General features: G+C 46.7%; 1 protein-coding gene across 1 annotated transcript; it reads right to left on the minus strand.

The window, feature by feature from the left end:
• Positions 1-3,875: 3,875 nt before the first annotated feature.
• On the minus strand, positions 3,876-9,865 carry IL12B (interleukin 12B; the record flags this gene model as incomplete). Its single annotated transcript, XM_079320027.1, has 7 exons — positions 3,876-4,131; positions 4,217-4,335; positions 5,868-6,013; positions 6,700-6,893; positions 8,028-8,145; positions 8,762-9,037; positions 9,781-9,865. The coding sequence occupies 7 exons, from the start codon at positions 9,863-9,865 to the stop codon at positions 4,128-4,130; spliced, it is 942 nt and encodes a 313-aa protein (XP_079176153.1). The 3' UTR covers positions 3,876-4,127.
• Positions 9,866-13,961: the final 4,096 nt, after the last annotated feature.

Below are 13,961 nucleotides of genomic sequence, written 5' to 3' on the forward strand. Positions count from 1 at the left end.
GGCTGCATTCCAGAGGAGGAACCTGCTCCCACTCATCCGTGGAGAGCCTCCCATGCAGAGCATCCACTGAGCTGATGAACAACAGGTGGAAAAGGTGAAAAATGCACTTTGTCACTGCTGAGGGACCTCCCCTCCCTGGGATCCTGTGTTTTGGTCCCCAGGCCCAGGGAGGGTGGGGGCACAAGGGTTGTCCACCCAGCTGCAATTAAAGCATCAGGGTTTGAAGTCTTGCTCAATGCAGGGCTGGAGAAGCAAAGGCTGCTTTGTTCAGGCTGTGCCAAACCTTTGGGTGTTTGCCTGGGGAAGGTGATGATGCCTCCAGTTTGAGCTTTTGTGTTTTTCAGACTCTGCACTGCATTAGAATATAAAAATCTGAACTCCATCTAGAATATTACAAGTTCTCCTCCCAGCTCAGTCACACAGAACAATCCTTGTCCAGCCTCAAAAAGTGCAAACAGAGAGAATTGAGGGGAGAATCTGGGATGGTGGGACTGCAGAACCTGGAGCTGGGATTGGACAATGAACCCAAAATGGGAATGGACCCAAACTGATAAAAGTGTGAAACTCCTGACCTGGGTCCACCCTGGGTGTAACCTCAGCCAGGCTCTTGCACTGCCCAAGGTGAATAATTTGGAGGATATTATTATTTTATATTATTGTTTTATATTACTCTTTTATATTCTTATTTTAATAAATCCCTGCTTTATTCCTTGAACTCTGTCCAGCATCTATCCCAGGTCATTCCCTGTTTTCCACCCCTGGGAGATCACAGCATCCTTTCCTCAGCACTGCAGGTGTCAGGCCAGGCCAGAGCCCTCCTGAAAGTCTCCTCTGTCGTTCCAGAAATTAAAAATAAACCCGACAGGCTGTGCAAAGGCTGGAGCTGATCTTTGTTTTCCTCTGTGCCTCCTGATCTCCTCGGGGCTCAGTGCCAGGAGTGGTTCCTGCAGGCAGCTCCGGGTTCCTTTGATTCCTGAGTGTCAGACCATGGATGGTTCTGAGTTGATTCCTCACAAAAACAAAGCATTAATAGCTTAACACTTCCACTGAATGGCTCTGAATAGACCTGGTTTGAAATCGCCCTGAGATGCAGTTTCCAGGTGTTTGGATTTTCTGTCACACCAAAGTCAACCCAAGTGACATTTCAAGAAATGTTTTTTCATGGCTCACAAGGCTGGAGGACGTGCACTGTTTTTTCTTTTATTTAAAAAAAAAAAAAAAAGTTTTCTAAAAGAGAAGCTGCAGCTTGTGACAAAGAGGGGTGGGAGGAAGATCAGCGTGGAGAAGGGGTGGATATGAAACATTTGGACATGAAATCTGTGTTCTCCCCCAAACCCCTGATTGAACATCCCTGATTGAACATGAAACTTTTCCCTCTTTTGCTCTCATCAAGTGCCTGCTTGCCCAGCTCCAGGGGCTGAAGCTCTTGGGGAACAGCAAATCCCTACAGCAAGCAATTAGTGCCTCATTAGAGACAGATATTTCTGTGTCAGGCACCCACAGAAGCCCCGGGGGGAATTAGTCAGGCTCTGCTCAGAGCAGATTTTGGGAGGTGTGGTGGCAGAACCCAAAGCCAGGGCTTGAGTGATGGGGATGAACAGGAAGCTGCAGGAAACGCTGGCCATGGCAAAAGGAGCAAACCCAGCACAGAAAAATCTCGGTTTTGTACTTGGTTTTGTACAGTCAACGACTCTCCTCTCTCAGGAACAAATCTGATCTAAAATTTTATGTCAGAAGCTTGGATTTTGCAATCTAAAAGGGTTTTTTTGGGGGAGGGTGGGATTTCGGACACTGTGCTGCCTGAGTCTGTGCACTTGACATTTCTGCAGAAGTTTCCAGATTATTTACAGTGCAACAAGGAGAGGAGTGAAGGAAGAGAAGCCCAAGGATTGCCTGGCATCAATTCTGATGTTCTTGGATGGATGGAGTATGTTAGACAGTGATCTCCTGTGTGTGGATCCACCACAGTGAATATTTTTTGCTTTTTATCCAATCTAGGCAGAGGTGGGAGCCTGCAAATTCCCAGAGGAGACATTCACAGGCACTTGGATCCACGGAAATGGAAAATTGGGGATCAAAGCCAAGTTTAGAGAGCAGCCAGCTGCCAGTGAAGTGATTCCTGCAGAGAATGGGGCAGAGCTGAGCTTTGTTATTTTCCTGAATAAACTCAGCCTGGAATCCTGTGGGGAGGCTTCTCTCATTTTATGGCATTGTGACAGTTTTGAAGGCAAAGAACAATTTAAATTCTGTCAGGATACAAAATGTAGCTGAATATTCCAAGAGTGGAGACTGGGCTGGGCTCAAGCTCAGGAGAGGTTTCAGGGATTTCAAGGTTTAAACCCCAAAGTTCAGGAAGGTTCTGTGAGCTCTGAAACCTCAGAGCCCCCAAGGTCTGGCTCAGGTGGGTTCAGTTCAAAGCTGGAGACACAAAGAGCCCCAGAGTTCTCCTCTCCTGCAGGACAGGGCTCAGCAGATCCTGATCCCTTGGCTCTGTGCAGATTTACAGGCTGGGAATTTAATATTAGTAATTAATAATAATTAATTTGCCCTGCAGACATTGAGACAGAAATAGTGTCTGATCCTCTGATACAACAGTGAAGAGTGACACAAATTATTCTGAAAAGATCACAAATAAACCAAATTTTCTTGTTTTCAGATGTATTTATTATTTGCTCCTTTGTAAACAAGCACACAAGTTGCCTTTATAACTAAAAATAACACGCGTAAACTTAATATTAATAAATACAGGACTTGTAAATAAATAATCAGCAGTTTTCTGAAATATCAGATACTTCACACATTTCAATGTTTAAATATCCTAAATTACCACCCATCACTAAGACTGGGAAAAAGGAAGCAGAGTTGCAATGGATTGAATGTCAGTGATTCTGTATCAGAGGTTGAATCCTCAAAGATATTTCAGAGTATTTTGCCCTCCTGGGAGTCAGGGCTTGGTGTCTGAAAAGGATCCATCCCTGGCAGTGCTGGATGGAGCTCTGAGCACCAGGGGGGGAAAAAATGAGCTTTAAGGTCCTTTTAACCCAAACAATTCAAAAATTCTGTGAAAAATACAAAGTTTTCAACTCGTGCTTCTGCTTCCTCCCAGAGCTCAGAACAGGAGTTTTCCCTGAGGTTCAACCCATGGTGGGGAACACCTGGGCTATAAAAATCTCTGTTCCAAAACTCTGATTTCGTGGGATCATTAATATTCTCATCAGCTCAGTTCCCGGGGGGGGGTTGGTGCACTGGGGGTGCAATTCCAGCTCTTGGGGGATCCCTGGGCACATGGAAATTCCCTGGATGACAGAAAAAGGGTCCAGGAGGGGAAGGAGGGGAGGTTGTGTGTGAGGTGATAAATGCAGCTCCTGGCCCCCAGACCCTGAAATGTTCCTGAGGGATGAGAGGAGGCTCAGAGCTGCCTTCACCCAGTGCTCCCAGTGCTCCCAGTCAGCCCCAGCTCCATGCATCCCTCATGGAGTGTTCTCCAGCTGCTCTCAGCAGCTGTGGGCACAGAGAGCTGGCACAGGGCAGCAGCAAACACCCCCAGGCTCTGCAATTCCTTTTTATTTCAATATCCTGGAGGATGAGGATGGCCTGGGTACACCCAGCTGCTGAGGCAGCCAAGGCTTTGTGTGCTTGCACAGACTGACAGAAATAAATACAAATAATTGAACCTTTAAATAATGGAATGTCTGAGCAGTTCTCTCAGGAAGTGACTTTCCAAATAAATGGTCACATGCAATGGTTTGAACAGCAGCTGCCATCCACTGGCCTTGCAAGTCTCAATAAATAAATAAATAGATAAATAAAATACTGAATAGATGAATAAATAAATAACAAATAAATAAACAAGAAATAAATTAAGGCACGATAATAATATGCAGGACATACATTAATAGCTGCCAGCAACCTGTCAAAACCAGGTTAATGTAACATAAAATGGATACTAAAAGTGTAACTGGAATCTGGGGAATTTAGGAGCTGCCAAAATCAGGACCACATTCAAGTGTTGCAATAAAAAAAGAAAATAACTTATGGCTTCTTAAGAATCTCAAATGGAAACTTCCTTTCTAATTGTGCTTCTGTCCTTGTGCCAATTCATTCTTTGCTTTCTCTAGGAGCGCTGGTTATCTGTGAAAGAGCATTTCAGAATTGTCATTTCCACATCAATTGGCACCAGCATTCTCTTGTTTCCCCCTCCCAGGTGGATCCTTACCTGCAGGGTGAGGACCACTGGCTCCAGGAGGAGAGGTAGCAGCAGTCCCTGGCCTGCAGCCACACCTCTGCTGGCCCGGGGGCTGCCAGCTGCAGGGACTGCTGCTCAGCCTGGAACACCTGGGGACAGGGACAGCTCCTTCAGAGCAGCAGGGACACGGGCCACCATGGCCAGCTGCTGTGCCAAAGGCTCCACTGCACCCACACCACCAGAGTGCTGGGCTTGGGACAAGCCCTGCTCAGCAGGGACAGCTGGAGAGCTCAGGTGACACTGAGAGGGGTCCCAAACCCACTGAGAGGGGTCCCAAACCCACTGAGAGGGGTCCCACAGGGATCCAAACCCACTGAGAGGGGTCCCAAACCCACTGAGAGGGGTCCCAAACCCACTGAGAGGGGTCTCAAAGGGATCCAAACCCACTGAGAGGGGTCCCACAGGGATCCAAACTCACTGAGGGGGGTCCCAAACCCACTGAGGGGGGTCCCAAAGTGACCAAAACCTTCTGAGAGGGGTCCCAAAGGGATCCAAACCCACTGAGGAAGGTGCAAAGTGACCAAAACCCACTGAGAGGAGTCCCAAACCCACTGAGAGGGGTCCCAAACCCACTGAGAGGGGTCTCAAAGGGATCCAAACCCACTGAGGGAGGTGTCCCAAAGTCACCGAAACCCACTGAGAGGTGTCCCAAAGTGACCCAAATCCACTGAGGGTGTAAATAACTCAAACCCACTCAAGGGATTGTTCTATATGACCCAACCCCACTGAGCCTGGTGTTCTACATGATCCCAAACCCCAATCCTAAGCACTCATTAAACAAAGGGATCGTTTGTTTATCTGTTTTTTTCCCTTTTCCTTCTCCCAGAGCAGGAACCCCAAAACCCAGCAGCTGCTCCTGCTCAGTGTCAGTGAAATCCCCAGTGCACAGGGAGCATCCCCAGCCCTGGCACATCCCCCTGAAGGGTGGAGGAGCTGCTGAAATCAGGGACTGAGCCCCATCTGCTGGTCCTGGCTGGATCATTCCCAGCAGGAACATTCCCTTTGCTTTGATCCCCTGGAAAACTGGGATCACCAATCCACGTCTCTGCTTTCCTCAGAGCTGGGTGGGCAAGGGCAGCACTGGGGCTCTGGGGTTTCCCAGCTCTTTTCCAAGCCAAGTTGTGTGTCCAGTTTGGACAAACATTGGGGATTGAACCCTGAGACAGTTAATTAATTCCATGAATTAATTGGGAATTGAGGGGGAAAGACCAGACTCTCCATAGAAATGCTTCCAGGTGAGTGGCTGATCTCTTCTTTCCAATTCACCTGTAAAGTCTGAGCTGTGAACAACCTACAGGGAAATTTATCTCACAGATATCTGGAGTTCTGGGTTTGGAAATTGGGATTTTCCCACATAAGGCCCTCCTTAGCCTCCTAATGAATTAGTAAACACAGCTATGCAATGCTGGACAGGATTTTCTGTCCTCAGTTGCCTCAGGGATCTTCCTGCTCATGGACATGGAAAAGGCTTTTTCTCCCAGGATAGAATTTGCTGCTTTTGGGGCTCAGCATCATATTTTTAATTTTTTTTTTTTTTTTAATTTTAGTTCATTATTCTTGCATACAAAACTTACATTATTTATACTATTCAGGCAAGAAAATTGTGTTGTGTTGTTTCTACCTGGTATCTGTGTTTCCTTGGTCTTTTAACTTTGACCTTGAAAGTCAAAGGGAAGTAGGAGATTGGGGTGCTCCAGCTTCTGGGATATGTCCAGGTCACTGTTCCATTGGTGGCCACATACTGGCACTGGGGGGGGTCAGGCTTTACTGCAAGAGAAAACACAGAGAATTCATTCATTTTAAGAATTTAATGTCAGATATTGGTGTGTTAGTGCTGCTGGTTTTATGGGAATGAGCTTTGGGAGCCTCCAGGGAGAGAGGGGAGTAGATTTGAGGTGCAGTAACTGCCTTGGGTGCTTTTTATGGAAAATCAAGCACATTCCTAGGCTCAGTCTGGACAAGATCCTTCTTCATTTGGCCTGGAGGGTTGCAGAGGGCTCTGCTGGACACACAGGAATATCTTCAGCATTTCTGAGCACTAATGCATTTTGGAAAAGCTCTGTTTTACTGGGATTGTGCCTCATGTTCCTGTGCCAGCTCAGAGTTATTTTTCCTGTCCCTGTCCATGAACCTGCCCTGGCTGCCCATGTAGGAATGGACAGGGGAGCAGTTCTCAGGCAGGAGAGCTGCTGCAATAATCTGCTGGGTTATTTATTCTCTGGCTTGTCCCACAGAGCCCTTGCCACCCTTGTGCATCCTCTGGGGACATTCAGGAGCTGTGGCTCCTGGGCCACTCGAGGTCACCAGCCAGGAAGATGCTGCTGCTGCTGCTTCACTTCCTCATCCTCTTCCAGCCTGTTCCTGGAACTGGGGCTTGGTGGGCATTCACAGAGCCCAGGGCAGGGATTCCCAGGGATCCCACTCAAACCAACCCCCACTCCTGGGCTACTCACTGATGTCCCTGATGAAGAAGCTGGTGCTGTAGTTCTCATACTCCACCAGGTCAATCACCTCCAGGAAGATGCTGATGGGCTGGTGCTCCTCAGCAAAGGGGCAGAAGCTCTCCTGGTGGCACTGGGCAGTGTAGGTGGTCAGGGCCCCCTCGGTGGCAGCCACGGGGCTGCTGCAGGACACGTCCCCCTGGGGGCTGAGTGGAGCAGGACAGCACTGGGAATGCTGGTTTGCACTGGGAATGCTGCTCTGGGCTGGGAATGCTGCTCTGTATATTGGGAATGCTGCTCTGTGCTGGGAATGCTGGTTTGCACTGGGAATGCTACTCTGTGCTGGGAATGCTGCTCTGTGCTGGGAATGCTGGTTTGCACTGGGAATGCTGATCTGTGCTGGGAATGTTGCTCTGTGCTGGGAATGCTGGTTTGCACTGGGAATGCTGCTCTGTGCTGGGAATGCTGGTTTGCACTGGGAATGCTACTCTGTGCTGGGAATGCTGGTTTGTACTGGGAATGCGCTGCCATAATCACAACTGAGGCAATGCTTTGTTTCCCTGCACTTTGCTGCAGGAAAGGGCCAGTGGGAGCTGTCACATTCCCAGCCCTGTGGGATGTGTTCATGTCATTAATTAAATCACAGCCTCTGCTCAAGGAATTAATATTTCAACCTAAACCAGGACCTCATTTCTCATTTCCACCATCCCATGGCAAGTTCCAGTTTCCTCCTTCATGCTTTGCCCTCTCCCAAACCCTGCTGAAGAAGTGAGGGCTGACGAATTTCTATTGGAAAGCAGCCCCAAGAGCTGCAGAGCAGCACCTGAGGCTGGCTCTATTTCTGCTCTCAGCCAGCTGAGCTGCAGTGACCTTTGCTGGAGCACCCCATGTTTTGGAGAGCCCCAGAGCAGTGGGAGGCAGGGAATCCCCCCAGGGCTCCCAGCTCCCATTTCCCTGAGGTTTCTGCAGGGTTCCTGTGGGGAGGGAGGGCAGGGGCCATGTGCTCTGCACTGGGGACAGCCTCCCACTCCACTCTGCACTGCAGCTCTGCTGCTTTTGGCCTGGCTCCACTTCCTCTGTTCTGCTATTGCTTAAGTTACTCAGGGGCTGCTCCAGCCTGCTTGGACTCATTCCTTTTTCAAGGCTTTATTAATTTCTGAGCAATTTCCATGCCCTCATTAAATGAACTTTGTCCCAGCAATGACTCAAAACATTTTGGGGATGTTCAGACTTGGAAAAGAGGTCACCCCCATCTGCATGCCCCTAAGAGCCTGAAATCCTACAGAGAGCAGCACCAAGGGCTGCTCTGTGGGGCTCTGAAGGGAAGTGCAAGCTCTTACCCTTTCAGGCTTCTGATGGTGAACTTCACATCTGGGCTCTTATTTTCTGTCATCCAGGAACATGTGAAAATTCCAGAGTAGTTCTTTGCCTCACACTTCAAAAATGTATCACTGGACCCTAGACAGGGAGAGAAAGAAAGCAGGAGTTATTTGCTCTTCTTTGCCAAAATAGCCAAGGCAGAGAGAAGGAATTGATAAATTCACAGATTCCCTGGCAGTAGCAGGAGGGACTCAGACATCAAACTCAGATGAGTGAGGCTCATGCAGAAAATGCAAAACATCCCAGGCTTGTCCCAGGGTTAGTCCTGAATGGAGAGGTCCAAATGGGAGCACTACAAACCTGGGTCAGGCCTGGTTCTGTCAAATCCCAGAATCCTGGAATTTCCTGGGCTGCAGGAGACCCACAGGGATGGTGGAGGCCAACCCCAACAGTCCCAGCCTGGAGCTCTGGCATTCCCTGGGGAGCCTGGGCAGAACCTTTCCCAAAATCCACCCTAAACCTCCCTTGGCACAACCTTTCCTGGGTGCTGTCACACAGCCCTGGTTTTCCACACCAATTCCTCCCACCCCTCACCCTATCATCCCAAAAAATCCCAAATAAATCCCATGGCACCAATTCCTGTGCTGCACTGCCCAGAGCCACAGGAGCCCCTGGCAGTAAAGCTTTGGATGGGGACATTTCCCAGAGGCTGCACAAATCTGGAAGGGACAAGCCCAGCATTTTGGGGCTGTACCTGTGAAGCTTTTCAGGATCCACCTCAGCATCTGGCCCTGGGAGTCGATTTTGGCGATGAGGAGCAGGTGGGAGCTGAGCACCCTGTGGCTCTGCTGGCTCAGGCAGCTGTAATTCCCAGCATCTGGAAACTCCTTGACTGCAGCAGTCAGAGTCTTCCCCTCCTGCTTCCACTCTGAGTCCTTTTGCCAGTACACCTGTTCCTCTGGGCTGTCACAGGTGAGCTGCACGCTGCTGGCAGGAGCCTCAGCATCCCACTGGGACTCGATGACCAGCACTGGCAATGGCAAAGGGAAAATCAGGAATTGAGCCCTTCCCTGCAGGGTCTCAGCTCTGCCTGCACCCCAAAGGAGCAATTGTGGAATGGGGAATCTGAGCTGGCAGGAAATACTCAGCTCTAGGAAGGTTGGAAGTCTCCCAAACTCTCTGTGGACACAGGTAAAGTGAGTTTTCAAAGTCAAAGTTTAGTTTGTTGACAAACATTTGCTGTTTTCAGCACTAAATCTCTCCCAGGGAACCATCAGGATAAATGATAAATATTCTTTTTAATGTAAAGATATGGGGGAATGTCATTGAAAGAGAGGGCAATCTGAATTTAGCCCAATTTTTGGATAAATTATTCAAAAGAATTGTTTATTACCTATCCTGTATTTTTACAAATGGATTGACATTTAAGTTCTTTACCACAGAAATTGATAAACTTCTAGTTTATATATATTCAGAAATATACTTCCTTGTTCACAATTAATTCTTCCCTTGTTTTTTTAGGGCTGTTCCCTAAGTCACAGTTTTTGCATCTAGGCTGAGACTTTGAACACAAGGAGAAGAAATAGGAAATAAAACAATTGCTAATATTGCAAATGTGCTGTTGGATGACATTTTAGTACTTTTAAATATTTTTCAATTAATTCCAATTAATTATTGTCATGCAAATAAACATACAGCCTTGACCTAGGATACTGGAGTTAACAAATTCCATATGGTCACAATTATAATTCCAAAAATCTGAGACTTCCTTACCATTTTCCTGCAGTTTCCACTGGGCACTTTCCAGTAGGGCAGCAAAGGAAAGCAAGGACAGTAAGGCACAGAGGAGATGAGACATCTGTAGAGAAAAAAAAAAAAAACAAAACTTTATTAAACTTGCCTGAGGTTGGCTGAGTGTGCTCCAAAATCAGGCTGGGGCAGGGCAGGGTGACAAGGACACAAAATCAGTCCCAGAGAGCTGAGGAACATCCTGGGAACTCTGGGGCTCCAGGAAAGTGGAATCTCAGCTTTGTGCTGAGACTTTGATCCACTTGGGATTCTCACCCCAAGGCACTTTAGGGAAGGTGTTGAACACCTAAAGCCTGGGAGTTTTGTGCTTTCTGTGTTTTCTGACACTAACCCCCAAAGGAACACTGCTTTTGATTTAAAGCCTTAAAGAAACCTTCCAAATTTGAGTGATAAAGTTCAAACCACGAGTGTGTAGTTAGAATTAAAAAAAAAAATCATTAAAATTAAAGTTTTAGAATCTAGTAATAGATATGAGACAAGATGAACATTCTTGGGTGTTGTCTCTTCCCTCTTTATTCATGACTTCAAGTAGTAATTTTTAGTTAAATAAAAAATCTTGCAGTGCAGGTCACAAGTGTTTGGCTATTGAATCAAAAGTATAAAGAATATAAATATTAACAATTAAATAAGAGGGAATGGTGTGAGTGGGTCTGGGCTGGTCCTCAGTGGTTCCACAATTCCCCCTGACTCAAAGAGCATCAATTCCACCCCCAAAGCTTCACTTTGGCTCAGCTCAGCAGTTCCATCAAAACAAGAGCTTGTGCTGAGCCCAAGGGGCTGCTGAAGGGTTTGGCTGATTTTGTCTCCATCATCTGTGAATGAGTGACAGTGCTGAGGGCAGGGCTGGAGCCAGCCCTGCCTGGCTGCTCAGTCTAGCCCTAGACTAGTCCTAATTCTAGTTCTAATTGTGATTCTAATTCTAATTCTAATTGTGATTCTAATTCTAATTCTGATTCTAATTCTAATTCTGATTCTAATTCTAATTTTAATTCTAATATGTGACTGCTCCAGTCTAGTCCTAGTCTAGTCCTAGTTCTAGTTCTAATTATGATTCTAATTCTAATTCATTCTAATTCTAATTCATTCTAATTCTAATATATGACTGCTCCAGATCTAGCCCTAGTCTAGTCCTAATTCTAGTTCTAATTCTAATTCTAATTCTAATTATAATTATAATTATAATTATAATTATAATTCTAATATGACTTCTCCAGTTCTAGTCCTAGTCTAGTCCTAGTTCTAGTTCTAATTGTGATTCTAATTCTCATTCTCATTCTCATTCTCATTCTAGTATCTGATTGCTCCAGTTCTAGTCCCAGCTCTAGTATCCACCTGAGCTCTCACAGTCTCAGTTTTTTGAACAATCTCAGGCAGAATTCCTCCTGGATTCAGTGCCACAGCTCTGTCTGGGAGTGCAGATCATTGCTGCTGTATCTCCAGTAGATAAATGGATTTTTATCCTGGATTTATTCTAAATACCGCCAGAACTCTGCATGAAACACCAAAAACCTTTGCCAAATATGGGTGCATCAAAACTTTAATGACAGTTACTGAGATGTTCTCCCAGACCTTTTTAAACTGGAGAGTAAACCAAATTAACAGAAATAGAATCTCTTCAAGAAAGGGATGGTGAATATCATTTTCAAAGCCTTTTTTAACTATAGTGGGAAGCTGAATGCAGGTAAAAAACACAAAATTAAATGGTTTGAGCTGTTTTTTTCTCCCAAGCCACTCTTTTTGTAATGAAAGCTCTCCTGATTCCTTGAGACTATTAGCAGTGCACTGTTTCATTACACTCTTGCATTTCAGGCAGGATTAGCTGGAATTTCCAACAGAAAGATTCATTTTCTTTCTGAAAGTTGCTGTCACAGAAAGATGACATTCATCACACCACTTCATAAACCTGAAACTGAACTTTCAGACATCAAAACACCAGCTCAGACTGGGGCAGAGCAGTGGGACTTGTGCTTTCTCTTCCATTCATCACAATTAAAACCTCCAAATCAGAAAAGTTTCTCCTGCTTTGAGGGAGAAGCTTCCTGATTCAGATTGTTGGTGAACACAGTCAACAATTTGCATGGAAATTATTCACATTCCTCCCCCATCTCAAAATTTTATTGAAAAACTAATCACAAATCAAGTCAGTTTATGAACAGCACCAGTGAGTGCCTGAGCACTTCAGGAATGAGAATATTCCAGCTCTAAATATTCAGGGGATCAGGGAATTGCAGAATCATGGAACAGTTTGGATGGGAAGGGACCTTAAATCTCCCCCAGTGCCACCATCCATGGCAGGGACACCTCCCACTGTCCCAGTGTCCAGCCTGGCCTGGGCACTGCCAGGGGCAGCCAGGGCTGTGCCAGTCCCTCCCCAGGGAGCAATTCCTGCCCAAAATCCCATCCATCCACACTGGGAGCCATTCCCTGGGTCCTGTCCCTCCATCCCTTGTCCCCAGCCCCCCTCCAGCTCTCCTGGAGCCCCTTTAGGTCCTGGCAGGGCTCTGAGCCCTCCCTGGGTCCTTCTCCTGGCCAGGTGAGCCCCCAGGTGTCCCAGCCTGGCTCCAGCCCTGCAGCAGCTCCAGGTGATGTTGGAGACCCCAGGGCAGGAGGTTCTGCAGGTGGGGTCTCACCTGAGCACAGGGCACAGGGCTGATGTCCCTTGGTGTCCCCTCTGGAGCTCCAGGGCTGGCACTGAGCCTGGGAATCTCCAGTGATTCCTGTCAGGAAGGACTCTGGACTCACCTGAGCCAGCCCCAGGAGGGGCAGGCAATGGGGCAGAGCAGAGCAGCCATAAAGAGGAGTCTGGAAACACTCCCAGCCCAGAAACACAAAGGATTGTTATTGCCTGGTGACACAGGCAACAACTCCAGGAATATTCACATGTGTACATCATGTACTAAAGCTTATGAGGATATAAACTGAGGGAAATATCCCACAACTATTCTGATCCACTCTCAAATAAATCACATTAAATTTTCCTTAGCTTTTTCTGACAGCTGAGTGAAGAAGAAATGAATTCTCACCGTTTCCTGGGAGCCTCTGGCTGGAGCTGCAGCTGAAGCTTGTGAAGGATGTGAAGGAGACAAAGTTCTGGTCCCAAAGTCTGCAGGGAAAGGGGAGCCTTATAAACACTCCCCGCCACCACAATACCACAGGATTGCAACACATGCCTCCAGTTCCTATTTTACATTGGGCCACAGCTGCAGCCAAAGAAAAAAAATATTTGGGAGTCCCAGGTAAACTTCGAGGAGGAAATGAAATTATGAAATTGTCAAACGACCTTTAATGGTTCACCAGTCATTTCCTTTCCTCTGTCTCTCGTTGTCTCTTCACCACAGAGGAAGAGTGAAGAGACCAAATAAACTCCCAAAAGTGTCTGATGGGAAACACAGAATGAAGACAGAAAGAGAAAGTTGAATAAACTGAAACTCTTTCTACCTGATAAGCATGAGGGAGATGATTACATGACCCCTAATCCCAGCTCCCACATCAATCAGAAGGAAAGGGAATATTAATTTTTAATTGCTGGGTTTGGCCTGTGTTTGTTCTATGAATTGAGATTTAAGTCAACCAAAAAATAAACAATTAGTTCTGTCTTAGAGATAGCTGATATTTGCACATTATTGTGCTGCAGTTTTTAAATATAATCTGAACATGATGTTCCTTTTAGACCTCAGAGCCCCATGTTCCACATGGACTTTGGAAATGAGGAAAGACTGTGGAGATTTTTTTTTACTGTTTGTGAAGTAATTGAATACAATTCTCATTATTTGCCATGCAAACCAAAATATAAAAGCAAAAATAAAAACCAAACAAAGGTTTGAAACTCAAGCTGACACACTTTTCTCCAGGTGCTTTCCAAGGGCAGGACCCCCACAGTGCAGGAATTAGAGTGCCAGAATCCAGGAATGGAGTGATGGTGCCTGTTGCTTTGTGATAGAATCCCAGAATCCCTGGAAGGGACCTTAAAAATCATCCCTTAAAAATCATCCCACCCCTGCCATGGCAGGGATACCTCCCCCTGCCCCAGGAGCTCCAGCCCCAGTGTCCAGCCTGGCCCTGGGCACTGCCAGGGCTCCTGCTCTAGGCACCTGTGCCAGGGAACAATTCCATCCCCAAACCCCCTCTGGCAGGGGAGCCATTCC

The sequence above is a fragment of the Erithacus rubecula genome (genome assembly GCF_903797595.1).
Source record: "Erithacus rubecula genome assembly, chromosome: 16".
Classification (NCBI taxonomy): domain Eukaryota; kingdom Metazoa; phylum Chordata; class Aves; order Passeriformes; family Muscicapidae; genus Erithacus; species Erithacus rubecula.